Raw genomic sequence first — 23,621 nt, 5'->3', positions numbered from 1 at the left:
ATAGATGGATATATCATTCATACAATAGAGGAAAGAACTGGCTTAAACACGTATACACGTGTAGAGGATAGGAATATTACGTTTGACGCATCATCACGTCTGAACTACTGGAATGAGGGGAATGTGTTGATTACTTGAAATTCTGCTTATAAATTCTTAATCAACCGAGGTTTCCTATAGGCCTATTTTCAATTTTTCTGGATTTCATAAGGTCATGTTTTAAAATAGACCCTTGCGAAGCACGGGTTACCTGCTAGTCATTTCATATAATGATGTAGGATTATTGTCAAATGTATGATTTCAGGACATTAATAACTTTAAATTAATCTGACAGTATAGGAGAGAAATGAACTATATCAAATATTTAGATTACTAGAATAAAACAAAAATTCCGCTCTATCCATTCATACCTCCCTGAAAACTCCAAATAAATCTGCCAAATGGAAGAAATGATTCTATTCTTGAGATGAAACTGTTTAAAAACCAAATAAGGCATAGGCATGAATTATACAGTAGGCTAATATGATTTTATTAAAAATGTATTTATTAATACTGTACTTTCGAAATTCTTATGACTTGATAATAGAGGAATAATAATTATGATGGAAACATGAAAATATTTGTAAAATTCACATGTGAAGAGCTTCCTTTCTCAAAGCAAGTGTTCAATTCTTCTGTCTGTAAAAGAAAAGGCAAACATTTTAATAAGAAGGTACATATTTTTATAAAGACTTTTTTGTGAAAAAATATCAACACTTACATTTTATCACAGAATTACAACAGAAGGCTAGCGGAATAGGACATACTGTTCATGCGTAATCGAGGTAGTTCCTTTGCCAGATTGTAGACTGCGCGCGAAACCTACTCCGGTCTCGCTCACCCCCCTTCCGCACTCCGTCCTCACAACAACTCTATCACCCACTCCACTGACAGGTAGTCGCCCCCACTCCTTCACACTATCACACACACACACACCACCACACAGATGCACACACACAGTCACTCGGCACCAGACATCTGTCAACATGTGAAGCAATTATAGCAATTATAGGACTATTGTGATAATAATATTATTCAACCGCCTTCTGTTTCTTTGCATTCATCCCAACATTCTCACAGCTGAATCATGACTGTATCATTTATATTACTCTGTGTTCTGTAAGAATGAGAATTCTATGTAAAGAAGAAGTAAAGGAATAAGAAAAAGAAAAGTAGAAGAAGAACAATATGAAGTTTCAGTTCATCATCTTCTAAATATTTATTATTTCTATCACTATTGTATAGTATATCTCATCTTTCTTATCCTCTTCTCCTCCTTCATGATCCACTAATTCTTATTTCTCTCATATGCTACTACTCCTTTCTTCTTTTTCTCTTCCTCCTCTAGAAGAAGAAGAAGAAGAAGAAGAAGATTTCTTCCTCTCTTCTCTCCACTATCTAATCTTCTTCAGTTCTACCACTTCTTATTTCTATCTTGCTACTCCTTCCCATTCTTCTCTTTCTTCAATGAGGAAAAAAAATAAAAAACAAGAGAGAAGAAGAGGAAGAATAGAATGATGGAGAAGAGGAGAAGAAAAAGAAGAAGATGAGTATAGATGATAAGAATAAAATGACGATTTTGAGTAGAAAAGAAGAATAAATAATAGAACATGATGACAAAGAGATAATAGTAAGAAGCAGAAAGGAGAAAAAGAAGAAGAGCTACAACATGATGATGAAGAAAAATAAGTAGGAGATGAAGAGAATAAGATAACATGAGAAAAGAAGAAGAAGCTGATGTATTACTATTATTACATTCATTTAAACTACATAAGTCACCCTATCCATAATATTTGGTGAAGCTGAATTTTTGCAGGATGTAGTATACATATTAATAGCCTGGAATCACAATATACTCATTTTTCTCTCACTTGCTCTATAAGGGCAACTTTTGTAAAGATATCCATACTCCAGAATCATTACCCGAAAAATGTTGCGTTTTCGGAACTATTATCAAAACTGCCCTTTTTCACTATCTCGTACTGGACTATTATTAACTAATGAGCTGTTTAACATGCATTTGAACATGAAGATTCTGAATTTATCACTTTTATACCTGGCCACCATGGGCGCCGATTATCAAAATCTTTGGGTGGGCTCATTGGTTAGGGGTCTGGGGAGGGGTTTTTTCCATATAATTGATCAGAATTTTTTATGGACTCAGCCCCCCCAAAATATTTTTTGGGTGGGCTCCACAGCCTACCTACTACCTACCTACCCAGACCTTATGGAGTCGGCATCAGTGCTGGTCACTTTTTTGAACTGAGTATCGTACCATTATATATAATGGGACTTCGTTCTCTGATACCTTTTTGGCTATTGCATTTTGTGTTTCACACAGAAAGACTTGTCACGGTTTATTATAAGAATCGTTCAATGGTGGGTGTGTGAAAACACTGATGTCTCTCTTGAATGCTTGCTACCATCGGACTCCCAATGCTTAATGCCCCCAAACAGAAAACTCTAACGGTGTAACATCCGGGTTGTGGGCATATTGTTCCATTCAATTAACCTTGGTAAACTCACACAGAAAACACACGCAATTCATTAGATGTCAATAAAGGAAGAAACTTTGTAATCAGAATCAGACCCATGTTTCCATTCGCCAATCAACATTCAATATCATTATTTTATAACAATAATAACATCATCACATAATGCAATGCTAATTTTAAGATCTGTTTACCAAGATTAATAATAAATTTGGAGACACATTAGAGCTCGTTCACTTTCATTGCACTTAATAAAATTATTATTTATTTTATTGTTATAACATATAATATTATTATCACGTAATATCATGAAACTTGAGTTTTTTTTTAGTTAAAATCGTTCAATCGAGTAAAATCTAAACTTTTCAAACAGTTTTTTCTTGATTTTTTTTCACAGTAATAATATTATTTTTCCAATAATGAAAAAGCTTTCCATTCTATAAACTATCGATGAGTATAAATTTTCCAGGAAAATTTCAAAACTAGAGTGTTAAAAAATAATGAAAATTTTCAAGAAGAGCACCTCAGAAACAGCTTTCTTGGTGATTCTAGGTAAAACATGTGTTAAGTCTGTGACAAAGTTTATCCTCTTATGAATATTTTTCATCCACTATAATGCATCAAATCAAATCCATTATTTTCCATAAAAAATACCTGAGTATATCAAATTATCATGTCATGTAGTATTCTCTGTGGCCTAATGATAGGCCTACCTGTTTTGTGCTCTCAATACTCTTATTATCTGTCCCAGCCTAAACATAGGCCTACATTGAATATTAGAAGGTTAAAAATAAATTAGTTAATTTTTTAAATTTTTATTCTAAAATTATCATGAATCATTAACATCAATTGGAAGTATTGTGGATATAGTCCATATGAATAATCATTGTCCATTGATTAAATAAAATTGATATACTGTATTCAACGAAATTCAAAATATCCTCCATTATTCTCTCTGCACCTTCTACTACGTTGCAATACTCCCACTTGCCCGTCTGACTTCGTTGGGCCTCGTTCTGACGTCATCGAATGCAATTGGGAAACTGGACTATTGACTGGAAAGACATCATTATCGACCGAAAATCTGTTTGAAAAGTTTAGATTTTAACTCGACTTTGACTTTTTTTCAACTTGTATCTCAATAACAATTGCAGATACGAACTTCTAACCAGTTTCATTGAATTTCTCAGCCAAATTTCTATAGAAAAAGTATTTTTACGCCCTCAATCACTCGACACAAAGCTATCAAATTGTAGACAATTATTCACACCAAACAAGATAAGTCTCGTTTTAATTAAAAAATCGTATTTAAACTGAAATTCTGATTCGAGGATTTGAGCTAGACAACTGTATTTGGTCTCATTCGAAAGATAATCAAAAAAGGAAGTTTTTGCGCTATAAAAATTATTTCGTACCCTGGAAAAAAAAATCGAGAAAAATGTGTCTGTGTTTGAAAAACTTCAAAAATCACTCTTTTTCAACTTTGACCGCTAAAAAATACTTCGCAATAATCGACTTTGGCATGTTTTATACATCAAATCAATGTGAAATTTTGTCCTCTTTTCAACGATGTCCTCAAAATTCACTTCAAACCAATGGTTCTTGAGATATTGATGATTTAATGACTGGAAGTACGCCTACTTGAAAAATATTGAAAAATCGATATATCTCGAAAACGAAGGTCGATAGGAGAAAATTTTACTGAACATTTTTTGTTGCAAATTGCATGTAGAATCTATGGTAGCCGGGGTTTACACCTTATCTGGGACACTATGTATATGTTACTCTTTTCAATCTTTTTCTGTTTATGAAATTTCGTCAATGTACAATGTAATAGGTAATTTTTAATTTCATAATTATAATACAAACTATCTTATACTTACCTTCTTCTTGTTAAAGTCGGACATTCTATTACCTATATAATATTATGAAGACTATTGGCTACCCACTGTAACAGGAACCCACCCCTACACTCAGACGAATAGTCTTGTAGGGGTATTCCAGTAAAACATGCTCTGTATTACAATGTAACTGTTTTTTGTATGGAGTAAAGAATATTTGAATTTGAATTTGATAACACTCACATCATAAAAGCGTTATAAACTGAATAAATTGCAATTTTAAAAAATATCTTAAATATGCCCAACTATTCTCTCCGATTATGAAAATAATGTGGGTTTGGAAGAAATTGGAATTTACCACACATTATCCTGTTTAAGTGTATGAGAGTTAAATTTCTAGAATAGAAATGCCCTCCGAGTTGGTTGAAGAGGTTGTCATCCTTTCGTAGACTTTCAAACAGGCATCAACCAATCCACTTGTCTTAGAGAATTATCATTTTTTCAGAAGGAATATATATGTAGGGTACTTATAGTATGAATTCATAATCATACATATACTTTTCAATTAATGATTCATTTTTATTAAATACATTATTATTGGATCATGAAGAGTTGGTTTTCCTTTTCACAAATAAAAAATAAAGAATGAGAGTTTAACAATAAGAACAAGTATCATTTGAGAATTCCTCTCACAAATTATAAATGAGAAATATGTGTTTCACAATACGAGAGCAAGTATTCAATACAATTCTCAATAATTACTGAAAATTCCCCACGCGGTATGCATGCTTTAATATAATTATATCACCCTTATATTTTGTTGTAGTTTCTATTCAGAGAGATTCAACCAGAAAACTATTTCCTGATCAAGTATATGGAAGCCATAATTTTTCTGAAAAAAGAGATTCTCCTCCTAATAATAGTTAACAATAGTTAACACTCACACTTCCTCCTACTCCATCACCTCCTTCTTCCCTTCTTCTTCTTCTTCTTCTTCTTCTTCTTCTTCTTCTTCTTCTTCTTCTTCTTCTTCTTCTTCTTCTTCTTCTTCTTCTTCTTCTTCTTCTTCTTCTTCTTCTTCTTCTTCTTCTTCTTCTTCTTCTTCTTCTTCTTCTTCTTCTTCTTCTTCTTCTTCTTCTTCTTCTTCTTCTTCTTCTTCTTCTTCTTCTTCTTCTTCTTCTTCTTCTTCTTCTTCTTCTTCTTCTTCTTCTTCTTCTTCTTCTTCTTCTTCTTCTTCTTCTTCTTCTTCTTCTTCTTCTTCTTCTTCTTCTTCTTCTTCTTCTTCTTCTTCTTCTTCTTCTTCTTCTTCTTCTTCTTCTTCTTCTTCTTCTTCTTCTTCTTCTTCTTCTTCTTCTTCTTCTTCTTCTTCTTCTTCTTCTTCTTCTTCTTCTTCTTCTTCTTCTTCTTCTTCTTCTTCTTCTTCTTCTTCTTCTTCTTCTTCTTCTTCTTCTTCTTCTTCTTCTTCTTCTTCTTCTTCTTCTTCTTCTTCTTCTTCTTCTTCTTCTTCTTCTTCTTCTTCTTCTTCTTCTTCTTCTTCTTCTTCTTCTTCTTCTTCTTCTTCTTCTTCTTCTTCTTCTTCTTCTTCTTCTTCTTCTTCTTCTTCTTCTTCTTCTTCTTCTTCTTCTTCTTCTTCTTCTTCTTCTTCTTCTTCTTCTTCTTCTTCTTCTTCTTCTTCTTCTTCTTCTTCTTCTTCTTCTTCTTCTTCTTCTTCTTCTTCTTCTTCTTCTTCTTCTTCTTCTTCTTCTTCTTCTTCTTCTTCTTCTTCTTCTTCTTCTTCTTCTTCTTCTTCTTCTTCTTCTTCTTCTTCTTCTTCTTCTTCTTCTTCTTCTTCTTCTTCTTCTTCTTCTTCTTCTTCTTCTTCTTCTTCTTCTTCTTCTTCTTCTTCTTCTTCTTCTTCTTCTTCTTCTTCTTCTTCTTCTTCTTCTTCTTCTTCTTCTTCTTCTTCTTCTTCTTCTTCTTCTTCTTCTTCTTCTTCTTCTTCTTCTTCTTCTTCTTCTTCTTCTTCTTCTTCTTCTTCTTCTTCTTCTTCTTCTTCTTCTTCTTCTTCTTCTTCTTCTTCTTCTTCTTCTTCTTCTTCTTCTTCTTCTTCTTCTTCTTCTTCTTCTTCTTCTTCTTCTTCTTCTTCTTCTTCTTCTTCTTCTTCTTCTTCTTCTTCTTCTTCTTCTTCTTCTTCTTCTTCTTCTTCTTCTTCTTCTTATAAATGCACTACGTTGTTATTCTCATTATAGGAGTTTTCTCTGATTTTATTTATAGTGGCGACATGTTTCGTGTAAGGTGTGTTTTCGTAACGGGCAGACGACAGAATTCACTTTAAATTAGCATTGGTTCTTATGGGAGTATTCACCCATCGGCAGAAAGTTGAGCAGAAAAAAAGAACTGTTCAAATCAGAGACGAACTGTTGTTCATCTTGCCGTTCTTTATAAGGCCTATCAACACAATGCTATTTTGCTTCGACCGATCACTGCTCGTGAACCGTTTTGTCGAAAAAGAACTAATTTCGGGATTCTGTCGACGAGAACAGACAGCTTCGAATCACTTTTCTGCTCTGATCACGTGACACCGGCAGAATTATCTTTCTGTGGATCAGACGCCATGTTCTTTTTAACCTCAATCTTTAATTGTTGGATGGTTTGTTTTGATATTGGTTGTCAGATTTCGGATTGCTACTATTATACTGTGAAATTAATTTGCAGTGGAAAATTGAGGTATAAAATATTTCTATTGGTTTCTTTATTCTTATAATTTTTACAAGAGAAATTGAAAATGGATTTACAACAGAAAGGCGTGAAATTTTCGAAGTTCAAAGTTTTGTACTTTCCAGACCTGCACAACGAATTACCTATTTGAAAAATAGAATATGGTTAGAAATTGCTGATGTAATAGAGGATTCAAGTAAGTACACTTAAATTTCTCATAATAAAGTAGGCTAGATTTACCGTACACAATTATTTGATATAAATTTTATGAGTAGCCTACTAGCATGTTTACAATTTTTATTCAGGTAGCCCACTGTAGTAGGCCTTTAATAACCTAGTCTCTAGGCCTAAATTGCTATCTTTTTCATTTTTCAAGAGGTTAGAAGTTGACAAAAGTTTATTTATTTCTTTTTTAATGTTTAATTTGTAGTATTTAATAATAATGTAAATCCTAGACTAGCTAGTTTGTGTATGGTAGAGAATTATCACAAGAAAGAGAGAAATCTAATCAACTGATTAGATTTAAACTCATTCAAGATTGATTGATTAGATTAACATTAAATAATCAGATTCAAAACATTATTCAACCAAGATAACATTTAGCATTTCATGCTAACAATCTTTTACACTTTCAGTAAGTTGGCCTAATCACAAAATACATTTTTTATAATGCAGCTAGTAGTTTTCACAAACAGATTTATTAAAAATAATATCATAATTTGACTTAGAAGTATTTCATTACATTCTAAGTCCTAAACTTCCATTATCCTTGTTGCACCTCAAAATATTGTAAACCCATAGTTTATCAAAATAATAACAAAACTAACCTGACTATTAGAACATTTACTTTGTCTTTGGTACCTATCTATGAATTAATCTTCTCTTAATTTATAATTCAAAATCACTTGGAAACAATATTAAATAGATTGTTATAACTTGATCAGAGTCAGTGTAATTGAATATTGAAAGACTGCCATTGGAAAAATATAAAATAGGTACTATTTTTCTGGTTGACCATTGCTACCAAACTCATTTAAACTACAATAGTAATGTATTTGAAAAACTTATTCATGCTCTATTGATCGATATATTGCGTGATGCCAGGTATATCAATGTGAATAGTATAAATTAAAACAGGAGACACACAACATAGATAGATTAAAAACACTGAAAAACTTACATTATAATCGGAAATTTTTAAGGAACTGTGTCCCCTTTCTCAACCGAGCAGAGAGTGTAATGTAAGTTTTTCAGTGTTTTTAATCTATCTATGTCGTGTGTCACCTGTTTTAATTTATATTATAAAACTTTAAAGTGTTTTCTGTTATGTGCTATGAATGTAAGTATATACTTATAGTATTTATATCTAATGTAAATAGTTTATTGAGGCCCAGTTTACTTCTAATTTATTCAAAGTCCAAACTATGTCTTATCATTGATGATTAACTTCACATTATCTCCAAAATGAATATGCTGAAAGATTATGTTTCTTTTTTCAGGTACCATTTACAAACAAAATATTGAAGAGAATGTGCTCAAAGGAAATGCATATAAATTCTTTTTTGTTGACCAGGATGGAACAATTCTTTGGAACCTATACTTAGAATAAGTTAGTTAGGTAAGATAAAATTCCACTCATTTTTTAAACTTTATATAGGCGATGTCATTTTATACAGTTTCCCATTTTTTAAAAAGGTTTATCCACTTCAATGTTTTATTATCGATTTGATGGTAGATATTCAAATAGTAAGATTTAACTATGGTACGTGACTAAAATAATAGAAAAACTGACTGAATTTTGAAATCATTAATAGCTTACAGGAAATCTTAATATTTCGAAACTACCTGAAACCACATGAGATCAAGATGGACAGTTGAGAAGAGTGCTTAAAAAACAATGTATTCACTTATCATTCAGGGAATAGAGTTATTCATAATATTTGGGATTCCTTCCATAAAGAAATAATTTATGTAACATTATCTAATAATGTGATAACATTACATCAATAATTTGATGTTAAAATTGTTTTTAAAACACTCTTCTCAACTGTCCATCTTGATCTTGAGTGGATGATGACTTTATAAATGACCATACATTAGAACTATGAATAGATGACTTCAAAAATTCACCCAGCAAGTGCTGGTAGAAAACACTGAATAATAGCTTTTAATGACAGTCATTCCACCTTTTAAAATTTATGATTAAATTCATGGATGAAATACCCACATTGTTCTGAGAGAGATTTATGTATTTGCAGTTTGGTATTCATTTTCAAATCACTTAGTTCTACTTATAATGTTGTAGATAATCATCATTTCAGATTAAGCAATTAATTTATTGATTATTTCCATTTGTTTCATTAAACTTGTTTCTCTAAATGTAGAACTAAAAATTACTTTATGCAGTACATTTTGGAAGAGTTAAGTAAACCAAACGGTCGAGAAGTAGGCCTACTGACCACAGAAATAAATAAATAATTGTTCATGGTATCCAAAAATATATTGTTCACCAACAAGTTCTTTTGATCTAGGGGCACACTGATTAATCCCAATTCCTGCATGGAGATTTATTTATTCAATCATTCAGAATTACACAACTAACAGATTGATGCTAATAATAATTCAACTGAATGTTGGTTTATTGGAATTTCTCATATAATATTACTTTGTCATTATTGGAGGGTTCCTTCCCAAGAAATATAATTAAAAACTTATACAGATTACAATCAATTTCAGAATTCACTTTGCAAAGTTTTTTTTATAATGAATAATAAATTATCTATAACTTTTTGATTTCAGGCCTAGTGATGTACCAGCCAGAAGTAGAGGATGACAAAGAAAATCAACTATGGATAATATTCCATGGATATGATTCATGTATGATGTAGTAGCCTACAGAAGAAAGAGATGGACTAATCTAAGAAATATATTCATTTTTTCAGTACATCTTGATGTGTTTATTTCATGTTATTCATAATAATATCTTCTTTTTCTGATCGCTCCTGCTAACTGCTTCAATTCAGGTAGTTTTGAAGAAAACAGCAAGTGACATGAAATTAATAAAATATGTTTTAATTGTTTATACTTGAGGGATTTTTAAATCTATATTTAACCCAAAAGCATCGAACTCTTATTAACAACTTTATTGGTTCTGTATGTCTTCTGCTTTTTTGGAACTAATAAAATTATTTAACATTGCTGACTGGCAAATGCTATAGGTAACACGTAGTTAAATAATAGACTTGAATTGGATATAAAATAGGGTATCACAATTATTATGTATTGTATTAAGAATTAAGTAATAGTACTTATTTACTGCATTGAAGGGGTAATAATTCTTTGAATATGAAAAATAACTTAAGCAAAAGTTGAAAATATGATGTTCCAAGCCACATCAAATATAATCACTTTCAATTCTACCTTCTAGGCTATATTTCCAAGGTTTTGATTAAAATTGATAAGCTTTTAGAACATTATAGTGAATAAGGAGTTTGAAAGGCTACTCTAATTCTAATTAATACCCTAATAAAATATTAATTTTAATAGGGCAACTTTAATGGTTAATTGTAGAAAATAACTAGTAGGCCTACCCTAAAATATTCAAAATAAGCATGACCAGTTTCTAATTATGTCATTGTCAAGAGAGTCCTTATTGAAAATGTCGAAACTAATCATGTTTCATTTTGGAATATCACAAGGGTACTAGTTACCTTCTATAATTAATAAATATTCATCCATTTTAAAATAGGCTATGTGTTATTTAAAGTACCATAACAGAACTCGTTTATTAAAGCAAGATATAGTTATCTCAACAATAATTATTAGAATTAGTTCGCCTGTTTGAATACACTTTGTACATGTCATATGTGTTAATCTATAATAATAATAATTTCCAATATTCGTATAGCTTTTACTGGTGAAGAGTCCCTAATTGAACATTGCCTGAGAAGGCATATTGATTTAGGCAGTCAATTGGCCTCACGATTCTTATACATGATTGTATATCAGCCGGGACCGTACCCATCCAATGATCAAAAAGGGGACTGCTAAAATAAAATTGCCTAAAAAACGTTTACAATATTGATATCCCTTGGTGTAATATATCCCATAGATTCCAAAAATGCCAAAATTAAAGCACTTATTTATTATTTATTTATTGATTTTTTTTCGATAGAGCTTCAATAGGCCTTTGAAGTTGAATACGGTACTCATAGTAGGTAGGCCTACCTATAAACGATGTGATTCAAAGAACATGCATTGACTCTGAAGGCAATTGATTCTAGTTAATAATTCCAATATGACCTGTATCAAATCACCCCTTTGAGAAATACTTAAAATAAATTGTACCTAAATAGAAGCAACTATTCTTATTGATAGGCAAAAATTTGATAATTGGTTCAGTACTGTGTAAGGTCCTTGAATACTCCCTTGTATTGGTTTATTGTTATAATATTTACTATCAATTTATTAAAACTATCACTCATAAAATTCCTTTCAATTAGATAATCGTTTTCATACATTTAATGTTTCATTTTATTTCAGAGAAAGGTGGGAATAGAACTGCAGACACATATACTAAAATTCACCATGACAGACGAATATGCTGCCAAAAGCAGTTGGATTAGATTTTAAAAAAGAAGTTCTTCTCCTCTCTACATCTGATGGAAGCCATTTTTAGTAAGTTGCACTCTACTGTTTCCTTCAAGAATAAATTATTTCACTATTCATAAACAAACTTACTTGTAACGTTTACAAACAAACTTTCCTACAATATATTCAAGAATTACTGAAGTAGTTTTAAGATTCTAAAATGACAACTTTATAATTGAATTGGCCTAGATTTTTAATTTCATATGAAGCAAAAATTAGTTTAGTACATAATGCCCAAAGAGCCATATTGGAGACTTGAGGCACAAGAAAAATTGAGTCAGCAGTGCAGCTGCAGAACTAAGTTACATCAATGATTTATACAGGGTGATTCATAATTATGGTAAAATAATTTAATACGTGATAGTAGAGGTAAAAATAAGAAAAAAGTTCTTATAAACATATATCCATAAACGCTTCATTAGCGAGCTATACAGGGTGAAAGATTTCGCTCGGAATTCAATTCCTCTGGTGAAATACACCGATGCTGAATTGTTTGGGGACTAGTTTTTGAAAAACTTATGCTGGATTCATATGGAAAAATATCTGAGAAACTGAATAAAACTAGTCTGAATAAAATTTATTTATAAAAGAGTTGAATAAAATTTATTCTTATGTAGTACATTACACCACAAAAATTTGCTGTTTTATGAGGAGAGAACTAATAACTCATAAGTTGTACCTGATTGCAAATAAAATATTCAGTTTTTTATGAAAAGTTTTTTATATGAAAGTAGCATATCTAAATGACATAAAACTTATACCAAAAGACTAGTAGATTATGCTATTAAGCCTGGGAGGAAGCTCAAACAGAAGTAGATGATCTCCTATGATTCCTGCCCAAATGTTTACTGAAAACTGATGTTGTGGAAGATTGGGATTGATGGCATAAGGATTCCCAGCTGCCCAAATATGTTAGTTGTGGACGTTAACGATAGCTGTTCTTGTAAAGTGTGCCGCGTCGGTAAATAAAACGGTTGTTAAAAAGTTTGGGTAAACAAGTTTTACTAAAAACCATATCGGCAAATACCAGCACGGGGAATAAAGTCTCGTGGCAATAGAGTATGAACTTTCTGGAGGTGGTATGGATGGAATTGTTGCTCTTTTAGTATCCTCCAAATAATAGATTGATTGACATCAAACTGCACTGACAATTCTCTTGTGTTCTTCTCGGGATGTTCATAAATTTCATTAAGAACTTGTTCTTCTAACTCAACAGTCTTAGTAGATCGGGGTCTGTCTGCATAAATGTGCTCTTTGGATATCAAAGAATCTGTCTCAGACAGACGTTGATGAATAGTGGCAAAAACCTCGAACTTGGACCACAGTATACATACAGTACGGAAACTTGGCTATATCCTGACGCCAAAATCCGCCATCTTGTTAGGAAGCGCCGCATTGTAATAGTATTGATGGTAGGTTCGGATCACTTTAATGATCCGGATCAATTGATCTCGTTCACTGCCACGAGCCAATCAGAAGACCAGGATTGGAACTTCCCAAGGTCACGTGACGTGTTTAGTATAGGGGTCATGTAAAAAGCATTGGTTAGATGGGCGATTGATTACAAGTTTCCATTCTGTATATTCTGTGCTTGGACATAGTCGGTTAGGAAAGTTCTCTTGATACAAACGTCTTGCTTCAGTACTATTACAGTAGTGTCCCATTCCATACATTAAATGAATGTCAGTTAATTCGGAGTATGAATAATGTCTAAAATTACCTGCCACTTCTTAAAAAGTTAACACTTAACACAAAAGCAAAGTGAAATGGTTACAAATAACTGATTAATAGGTTAATCAAAAAACACAGCGTGGCTACAGTAGGACTAACTTACAGTATGTTTTTTTGTTCAATAGTGAGCTAAAATATTTCTGAAAATAATTTTCAGCTGATAATTTCTGTAAATATTTCTTTATTAAAAACAAAATAAATCAGCTGTTTTGGAACAGCTGTTCTTAAAATCAATGTTCTATTTGCAATCAGCTACAACCTATGAGTTATTAGTTCTCTCCTCATAAAACAGCAAATTTTGTGGTGTAATGTACTACATAAGAGTACATTTTATTCAACTTTTATTCAAATTTAGTTTACACAGCTTACATCATTTTTCTCAGACTTAAATTATCTACAATTTTTATTGTGAAAAATTATTTGTTTACTGGTCATTAAAGAAAGTTATTGGGCATCAAATGTAGAAGTCTGTGTTTCTCTACTTAGATTTTTTGCATATTTCAACTTTTTTCTCAAAAACTACTCACACTACAGCTTCCAGACTAGTTTTATTCAGTTTTTCAGATATTTTCCCATATGAATCCAGCATAAGTTTTTCAAAAACTAGTCCCCAAACAATTCAGCATCGGTGTATTTCTCCAGAGGAACTGAATTCCGGGCGAAATCTTTCACCCTGTATAGCTCGCTAATGAAGCGTTTATGGATATAATTATGTTTATAGGAACTTTTTTCTTATTTTTACCTCTACTATCACGTATTAAATTATTTTACCATAATTACGAATCACCCTGTATATTAGTATTAGCTGAATGTGAATGTTTGTATAGATTAAATGTATCTTATGCCCCAAGTATCCAATAATATTTATTTATTCATCCATTCAAATTAACTTATTACAAACAGGCATTTGCCCTTAACAGTAAATTACAAAATTAGAATTATTGATTGAAAATAAGTCAAAATATTTTGTTTCTTTAAGATTTGCACTCCAGAAGAAGGAAGGAATCTGAGAGTAGATGAACAATTTTGAAATGTAGACCAAAAATCAACTATACAAACATAATGAGATATTCACACAAAAAACTCACACAATGAAAACAATATGGCATAGAAAATGTTGTGTTATTATATAAAATTATAGATTTGTCTATGTTCATTTGAATTACCATCAAATTTTTTCACAGGTGGAGTAAAACTTAATTCGAAAACGACTTTTGCCTAAGATGCTGAAATTGAAGAGGTCATAATATTATAAACCTGGCTGAAATATTCCAAAACGAGGTTCCAGACCAGAAAAAAAATTTTAACTGATATTTGCTCTGAACTGTCAATAAATCATCTATTTTTTGTATTACTATACATTTAATTTTTTTAGCAAATTGCCTATATTGAAGGTACCATAGCTGCTAAAAATATAAGTTGATCACTTTAACATTTTCTTCATGTACAATTCTTACTTGTTGAATGTGTGGCAGAGACCAGAGAGTTGAGACCTCGCGCATGCGCAGTTGTACTACTTTCCATCAGTTTGGTTTTATGATTAGCTGAATTTTTGTACAGATCTTGCTCTGCGCCGTCAACTATAAACTCTCCTGTCTTTTCAAATTTTATACTTTTCCAGTAATTGCTATCGGCGAGTGAGTGAGTAAGAATAGAATTTTATAAGTACAAGAAGTACATAGATACGATTGCAGGTTCATTGGAATTCTGAGAGATAATTCATATCTTAAGTCTGGATGTGGGAGGAGGCGCAATGCAGCACAGCGATGAAAGAAGATGATATTAGGCTTTTGGATTTCTCCTCATTTGCACCGCATACGTATATACTTCCAGTCAAACAAATATGGAAGGAGCCTCTATGGATGCAAAATGCCATGCTACTTTGCATCGCACCTCCTTTAGTACCGTATGTCCTGCCTAAAGATATGTACTAATGGATTATATAATGTTCATCAAAACGTTGATATAACGTTTATTGAAATGTTGACTATAATGTTTATCAAAACGTTGATATAATGTTTATCAAAACGTTGATATAACGTTTATCGAAATGTTGAATACAACGTTTAAATAAATGTTTATTAAACGTAAAGGTCAGTACCAAACTAAAGGTTGAATAAACGTTTAGAAAACGTTATGGTCAACAACATACAACGTTGTCTAAACGATTCAAATGTTTAAGAGGTAACGTTTATTAAACGTTTTATAAACATCAGTGTGCTGTGTGGGATTGATATCACCTCACTATGAACATTATTTCCAACTACTGAAAGTTTTGGAAGATCAATTCGAATTTGCGTTGCTTTACTATTACCCGGTTGCTCTCTCTACTTACTCCTTCACATGTTTCTTGAATCATACAAGGTATTCAAATAACGTAGGCTAATTTATTAATTCAACAACTGTTAATCGTTTACCACTTGTTCACTCTCTGCCTCGTTTTCAAAAGGCGATGGAAAATTCTCTATCTTAATCAGCTTTTACTAAAAGGACGGAAAACTCCTTTTTCAAGGACCTCCAACGATTTTTCCCCATAATGAGTATTGTTCCAAAAGAATTTTCTTATCCCTGATCCAAAACTATATTCCAAAATTCATCATAATCGTTAGAGCCGTTATCGAGTTCCGACTGACATTCAAACTGACAAACATAACCAGGGGTGTAACTGAACATACATACATAAAATAGTATATTTCGCACCTAGGGTCAAAAATGAGACTTATCCGGCTCGAAATCGGTTTTCAAGTCCGAGGCCGTAGGCCGTAGGCCGAGGACTAGAAAAGATTGAGAGCCGGAAAAACATTTTTGCCCGTGGTGCGAACGCTATTTTTTGCCACACAGAAAAATAACAATATATATATATATATATATATATATATATATATATAATATATATATATATATATATATATATATATATATATAGGAGATTGAAACTAGAAGATTTGTTATAAAAAAAGGAATTTTGAATCGGAACGCTGATGCTCTATCTAGGATCCAATTGAATAATAATGATGTTATTCCAGGTCCTTCAAGACAAAACACAGGTGAAGAAGTAGATAAGATAATAAACAAAGCTATTCAAATGCATTTTTCTGAACTTGACGATCAATCTATGATAGGAAATGTAGACGACAATGATGTACGTGACAACAACCTTGACATTCGAGAAGAACAACATGACTCTGACGATCAAACAGTGCATTCAGACTATTACGGTAATGAAATGATTGGAATTCAAACTCTTGACGAACCAATAAACTTTGCTAAAAATCAAATACTACTAAATCTAGTGAAATACAATCCACGAAAAGTGAAAATACAAAAACTATTTGAAAACAAGTGCCGAATTATTGTAGAAATTTCCGAGAATAATTTTGAGAAAGATGTAGTAGAATTTGTAGAAGAATATCTAGTTCCGAATGTAAAATATTGTCTATACTTTGAAAATGATTTCTACGAAAGATTCACTTTAGTAATTGCAACTTATTTCGAAAATACACAACTCAAACTAGTACGTTGTACGAAAAAACTGATTGATGTCACAAACGAAGAAGAGATAATCGATAACTATCATGTCGGAAAGAATAATCATCGTGGAATTCAAGAAACTTATGAGCAAATTAAAAGAAAGTACTACTGGTCAAATACTTGAAACAGAATTCAAAATTTCATCAATAGATGCGACATTTGCTTAAAAACAAAATACGAAAGAGTACCCTTGAACTTGGAAATGAATCTTACCCCCACTGCTTCAAAACCACTTCAAACTATTCATATCGATAGCATTACTTTTGACAAAAGAAAATTTTTGACGATAATAGATAGTTTTTCACGTTATGCACAAGCCTATCCACTTGCTAGTGCACAAGGAATTGAAATAGTTGATAAACTACTGGATTTCTTCAGTCATCACGGTGTTCCAGAAATTATAAAATTTTATTAAATTAAAAAAATATTATTCAACCCTTGTCGAGCATATTAGACTCCTTAATAATCAAGCTCAATTCAAAGACGATTCTATCGAGAGAAAAGTGAAGCATGCAATTTTAGCGTACAATAATAGTATTCACTCTGTAACAAAACTAACTCCATTTGAAATTCTGAACGGACACATAAACGCAAATGCTTTATGCATTGACAAACAGATGATGAACGACTATGTCAATCAACACAGAGAAAAAACCAAAAAGCTCTACGAACACATTAGAGAAACAAATCAAGCAATTAAAGAAAAGGTTATCGAGAAAGTAAACGAGATTAGAGAACCATTGCCTGAAATTCCATCCGATATCTACGTTAAAAATATGCAGAAACAGAGTAAGACAAAAAACAAATATAACAAAGAGAAAATCGAATCTGTGAACAGAGACCTTAAAACAGCTAAAATCGTACCGAGACACCATAACACAAAATCTAAAATACACCTTTCCAAAATTAAAAGACCTAGAAAAATTATCAAAAACTAATGACATTGAAAAACCTAAGACAGTGACGCAACTGACTATTGACAATGACAATCCTTTTCCAGGTCCCTCTTCATCCTGTACGCAGCAAGATCAGGAACAGCAATAGACATTAAGAATGTTACTATTAATTCTGGAATTGTACCAATTAACCTTGGCAAAGCCAAACTTGTATACAACTAGCACGTTTTCGTACATAATTATGATTTGAAATCAATGTATTCAGAAATTGGAAATTTGAATAATTACTATGATAAGGTATCTCACTATTTTTGGAAAAATATTAGTATAAGTTCAAAAACCGATTTCGTTACAGAAAACAGTAGTAAATTAAGAGATGCAATCAACTATTTAAAATTCATCAACCATACAAAGTCTGTTATTGAAGAAAAATTGGAAATGATTTTGTTTTACAATGAAAACGTCACACGCAATAAAAGAGGTTTAATAAATAGTCTTGGATCTGTTTTAAAATCTATCACTGGTAATTTGGTCGCATATGACGAAAAAAATACGATAAGTTGATTCTCGAACTGTATAATAATCAAGATAATTTAGCCAATCAAATTTCAAACCATTATTCAATCAGTCAAAACATTATTGTAGAATTCAATGAAACAATTAAACTTGTGAACCAAAACTTCAATGAATTGAAAGAGAAATTTTTGATAATTAATGATGATTTAAACGATTTCATAGAATTAGAAAAAAATAAAGATATTTTGAATCAATTACTTATAGCTTATAATATTTTATTAGACGTAGTTCATGACATTGAAAATTCTATTGCATCTTGTAAAGTAGGCGTTCTGCACCCTAGTATAATGTCTACTAAAGAATTGTTCAATGAACTTGTGAAAATTTCAAAATTCTATGACAAGAAATTCCCATTGGAAATTAAGTATAATAAGATGTTGGAAATAGAAAAATTGATTAATGTAGATTGTAAGCTAATTAAGAACGAAATCATTTATTTTCTCTAATTTCCGATTGTAGAAGAAGTAACTTTTGATCTTTTTGAATTATTACCAATTCCAAGTAAAGTAGAATCAAATTTTGTAACAATACTTCCACAAAACAAATATTTATTGAAATCTTCTGATAGTTCTAATACTTTGAAAATTGAAGGATTGTATAAAGAATGTAGATTGATAGGAGATAACGAATGCTATCTGTGCTCATCCGAAGCCATCTCCCATCAACAACTGCAATGTGAAGCGGCTATCATATCTACTGGTTCCACTGACAACTGTAAATTCACCGCCGTCCAAATTGAAGAGAACCTCATCAAATGGATTCCCGAAATACAACAATATTTGGCAGTCTTACCAAAATTGGAGACCTTCCACATAGAAACGAAAACCGAAACTACTATGACAACACTTCAAGGAATTTATTTCATCAATACAGCCGAAGGAAAATTTACTATCGAGGAAAACCTCTGTTCCACTCTTCCCAAACGAGAGGACATCCAAAATTTCTAGAAAACATCCAATTAGAACTTCAAGATCATCAAATTCCAGATTTCCAAATTCATTTGAAAAATTTAGACAACTTTAACCAATTTAAAAACATTCAAGTGTCTCCAGTTATCCGAAAATCATATTTAACCACCGACATCAATGTTTTCACAACCATTTTGTACATTGTGATTGTTCTTTGCGTGATTTTCACTGTTATGTATGTGTACAAAAGAATCTCCAAAAGAGGACAGCAACCTTCTTCAAGAACTTCGCTACCAACCCCCGAAGTTCTCTTTAGGGAGGGAGGAGTTACATCGTGAGAACCTACAGCAGTCAGCAGTTTCTATACAACTTCTTGGAACTCTCCTGGAACTGTTGGAGCCAGCTTTCTCACGCATCGAGCGTCAGTCCTGCTTACAACATCGAAGCGAGAGGTACTCAAAATTCACTTGTCTAAATTATTTAATTCCAAATTTTGTGTATGTAACAATAAAGATTTCTTTTTTAAAAAGAAATCTTACTGAACGCATTATTTAGCTTATTATATATATATATTATTATATATATATATATATATATATATATATATAATATATATATATATATATATATATATATGAGAATAATTGTTTATTAAGCACTTCAGAAAGCAAAAGTGATAGGTCATAGCTATAGCAAATCTGAGGTAATCTGAATATCAGGAAATTGTCCAAGATTATTATTTTTTATTCTGATTTGTCTAAATAACCTAAAAGATTATGTTCAATTATGTGGGAGGTTGAGTTTATACTTTTTTATTCTTTCAAATGACAATAAGATGATATTATTATAAATGGTTTAATTATTGAATAATAAACTCAAATAATAAAAAGTTTTTTGATCAGCTGTTTTAGCACACTTGAAATTTAGCGGCTGGAAAGGGTACTCTTTCCGGCTTTAGCCGGAAAGAAATCTGTTCTGACGTCAATGTCTTTCAGATCTACGTAGGGACTGGAAAACAGCTGCTTTCTGTGCAGTGTGGCGAAAACGTACATACAAGCAGAAATTGTTTGCTAATAGAATAAGATATAATGGGATTCTCTTTGTAGACATTTTTATGTGAGGTCGGTGCAACACAAAATATGCAGTACATGATTGTTAATAAATAGGTGGAGTAGATTAAAAAATAAAAATCCCACAATTCTCCAAGTTAATTGGTTAATTGATTGCAAGTAGAAGTTCATTGCTATAAGACAGAAACTAATAAAAATAAAACTTCAACTTACTTTTTGGTGTAATTTCTAGTTGTGTTGGATTTTGCTGGTCTTTTAGAAGATTTCGACGACGATGTACCACAGCTGGTTTCAAATGTTCTGTTGAAATCTTCGATTAGAAAGTCCAGTCTTTCATCAATAGTTTCAGTATCTGGAACTAACACATAAGCTCTCCTTATCATTCTGATAAATACAGAATATAATTCCCTTTCTATTATTATTTTATTACACAGATCAATGTAGAATTACTTAACACGTAATTAGCCCTATACAAGTTAGGGCTTGACACTGAAGAGGACAAAAGGAAGAGGCCCGGTTGCACAAAAGCCGGTTAAATTTCAACAGTGATCAATTCCACGAGAACCAATCAGAGAAGGCTTTTTGAAAAGACATGGAACTAATCACGGTTAGAATTTAACCGGCTTTTGTGCAACCGGCACAGAATGTAGTAATCACAATATTATGTACCGTGAATTGAGCATAAACGGAATGAAAGGAAAAAGATAAGTAAATTCGTATAAAAAAAGACATTCTAAAATTAGAATATAACAAATTAAATATGCTGCATTCAAATAAGGTTCATTAAAAACATTGATCTCAATTGATGAAACGTATTTGTTCCAGAGCTAAAACTTTCAGTTCCAATTCCAAACAATCAGTACCTACCGTACCAATGTCAGAAAATTTAAATTTTCGAATTCGAGAAATGAACTAGCACATTTTTAATTATTCAAATAAAATAAAATTAAATTCTTTATTTCCAAATTGCTGTCACTCATCTGTGGACTTGTTTTTGCCTCTGCTACCTGTCCCTTTCTTGGATCCAACTAGAGAAAAAACTCATTAAAAGCACAAACTGTTCAACTATCATTAGCAGTCAACTTTCCACAATAATTCTAGATAATATTTCTTAGAGGTTCACCCCTAAAAATATTTAATTTTTCCAGCTAGTTTTCGATTTGTAATTCAATGTGAAAATTGGGCTTCTAAAATATTTCTTCTTTGCTTCCTCTACCTTAGCATCATACAATATATTGACTTTGTTGATTAAAGAATTGTCTACATCCAGCTCATTTTTACATTCATTCTTATTCGACGTAGTTCTTCGGTAGCTCAGTTGAACCATTTCTCATGCTGACTATAATTTTTTATTGAGCTCATGACGGGACAGTATTTATCAAATTTTCTCTTAGAGCTTTAAAAATAAGTTGAATCGCTCATTAGGATCCGCCTCTTCCAATGTTAAATAAAACCAGTCTGTATTCTCCAATGACTCACTGCTATTGTCAAACCTCGGTTTCATATTAATTTTATTTTTTTAGCATTTACGTTATTGCTATCATTATTAAGCTTGAATTTGAAAACTTGAGCCGTGTGATCTAAGATAAATGTTTTAATGACTTGAGTTTTGTATTAATTTCTATGTACATTAGTTATAACATCATCGATGCTTGCCGACCTTGTAACCTCAATAGTATGGAGCAAATCAAATTGAACACATTAGGTCAGAGCTCAGAGAGCTAGTCATATGACAGTTTACATTAAATCGCCCAAAATAACAATTTCATGTTTCAATTGTGATGATTTTCGCTCAACCATTAGAGAAAAGATATTCAGATATCCACTAGGAGGTCTGTATACTCCAATGACCACAACAGTGTCATTTTGTGGGACATATCTTGTAGCTGCTAATTCTTTGTGCCCCTCCACACTATGACAATTAATATTGGTATACATTTCAATGAACATTCATTGGTATACATTTCATGCACTATTTATAAACCTCGTACTGAAAAATGAAGCTACTCTGCCTTTTTTCATTTCCTATCTATAAAAACTATGAACAGTCCTCATATACTTTAAAATGAAATGATTTCTTACTCCAAACTCTATTTCGCTAACAATTGAATTGACATTCTCGTGAATAAAAGTAATATTAAATTCATCTTGCTTGAAAGTAAATTGACTCTTGACCACACTACAATTCAAACCCCTAAAAAATTACCCCATCATCTATTCCCATCACACAATTCAATAATCTGATGTTATTATTCTGAAACTTTTCACTTAGTCTAATTATTTCATCACGGACATAATTTTTGCCTTTTAAATTTAAATTTTGTCCATGTTCTGTGTGCATGTCTCTACTAGTCCTACTTGAATCTATGATGTTTACATTATTGAAGCGTTCTGATAAGTCATTTATTCGTTCAATCTATTTCGATGTTGACACGTGTTGTAACTGTTCATCAGATGGAATACAGTAGATGTGGTAGGTTAGCGACGATAACATTTTTGTCATGAATGTTATTCAGTCAGCGGTTAGACACCGAAGTGGTAACATGTAGAGAGTGTTTAATAGTATTTCAGCAATAGTATACATAGTTATAGTAGTGTCGTTTAGTGTAGTTTAGTGTCGTTACTATATTCAATAGAACAATAGGTTTGCTTACGCTGGAAAAATAGAGCCGGCTGTGAGTGGAAGTAGTACGCATGTGCGCGCTCGCGTCCGTACGTTCGCGTCGCCTGCCGCGGTCGGTCACCTCGCGAAAAACCAACTGGCGAGAAAAAACTGCTGAGCCGTCGTAATAATTATATTAATCAGAATAATGAATGGAAAGGAATGGAATCTAGTTAAACCTTCGACATTCTTAGTTCCAGAATTTGAAGAAGTTGAAGATAATGGCTGCAATTCATCACCACCATTATCAATCACCATGAATGAAGGAGATACATCACCAGAAAAATTCATTCAACCAGACCAGCTTAAAACTCCGGCAGAGCAAATATTGTATAATGCATGGAAGGAAGCTGACAATAGGATGCGAGTAGCAGAAAGTAAAAACAACATGTTTGAAAAAAAACTGGAAGAGCTTCAAATCAAGCTGTGTCAGTTAGAGAGCGCTAATTTCAACTCGGCCCCTGCAGCTTCCAACAATTTGAAAGTTGTAGAGAGTAGTAAGTCGGATCAACACCAATCAACAACAAT

At 31.9% G+C, this 23,621-nt stretch overlaps 1 protein-coding gene and 1 long non-coding RNA gene across 6 annotated transcripts in view; one reads left to right on the top strand and one right to left on the bottom strand.

Annotated features, from left to right (window-relative positions):
• Positions 1-521: 521 nt before the first annotated feature.
• The window catches only part of LOC111051942 (X-ray repair cross-complementing protein 5), a 60,569-nt gene continuing 37,469 nt past the window's right edge, over positions 522-23,621 (bottom strand). For 4 of the 5 annotated variants that reach the window (XM_039433714.1, XM_039433706.1, XM_039433721.1 and 1 more), the window contains 2 exons: positions 20,645-20,789; positions 522-678 (listed from right to left, as the gene is read on the bottom strand). In XM_039433714.1, coding sequence (XP_039289648.1) covers positions 666-678; positions 20,645-20,789 — 158 coding nt within the window. In that variant the 3' untranslated portion in view covers positions 522-665. Of the gene's footprint in view, positions 679-20,640; positions 20,790-23,621 lie in introns of all 5 variants that reach the window. The other variant, XM_039433730.1, reaches the window with a different exon arrangement.
• On the top strand, positions 6,656-9,928 carry LOC120352599. The gene is made up of 3 exons (XR_005571953.1): positions 6,656-7,265; positions 8,569-8,687; positions 9,869-9,928. It is a non-coding gene; the product is annotated as an uncharacterized LOC120352599 (long non-coding RNA).

The sequence above is a fragment of the Nilaparvata lugens genome, chromosome 1 (assembly GCF_014356525.2).
Source record: "Nilaparvata lugens isolate BPH chromosome 1, ASM1435652v1, whole genome shotgun sequence".
Lineage (NCBI taxonomy): Eukaryota > Metazoa > Arthropoda > Insecta > Hemiptera > Delphacidae > Nilaparvata > Nilaparvata lugens.
Note: the sequence above shows the minus strand (reverse complement) of the source record. Positions and strands in the feature narration are given on the sequence as shown.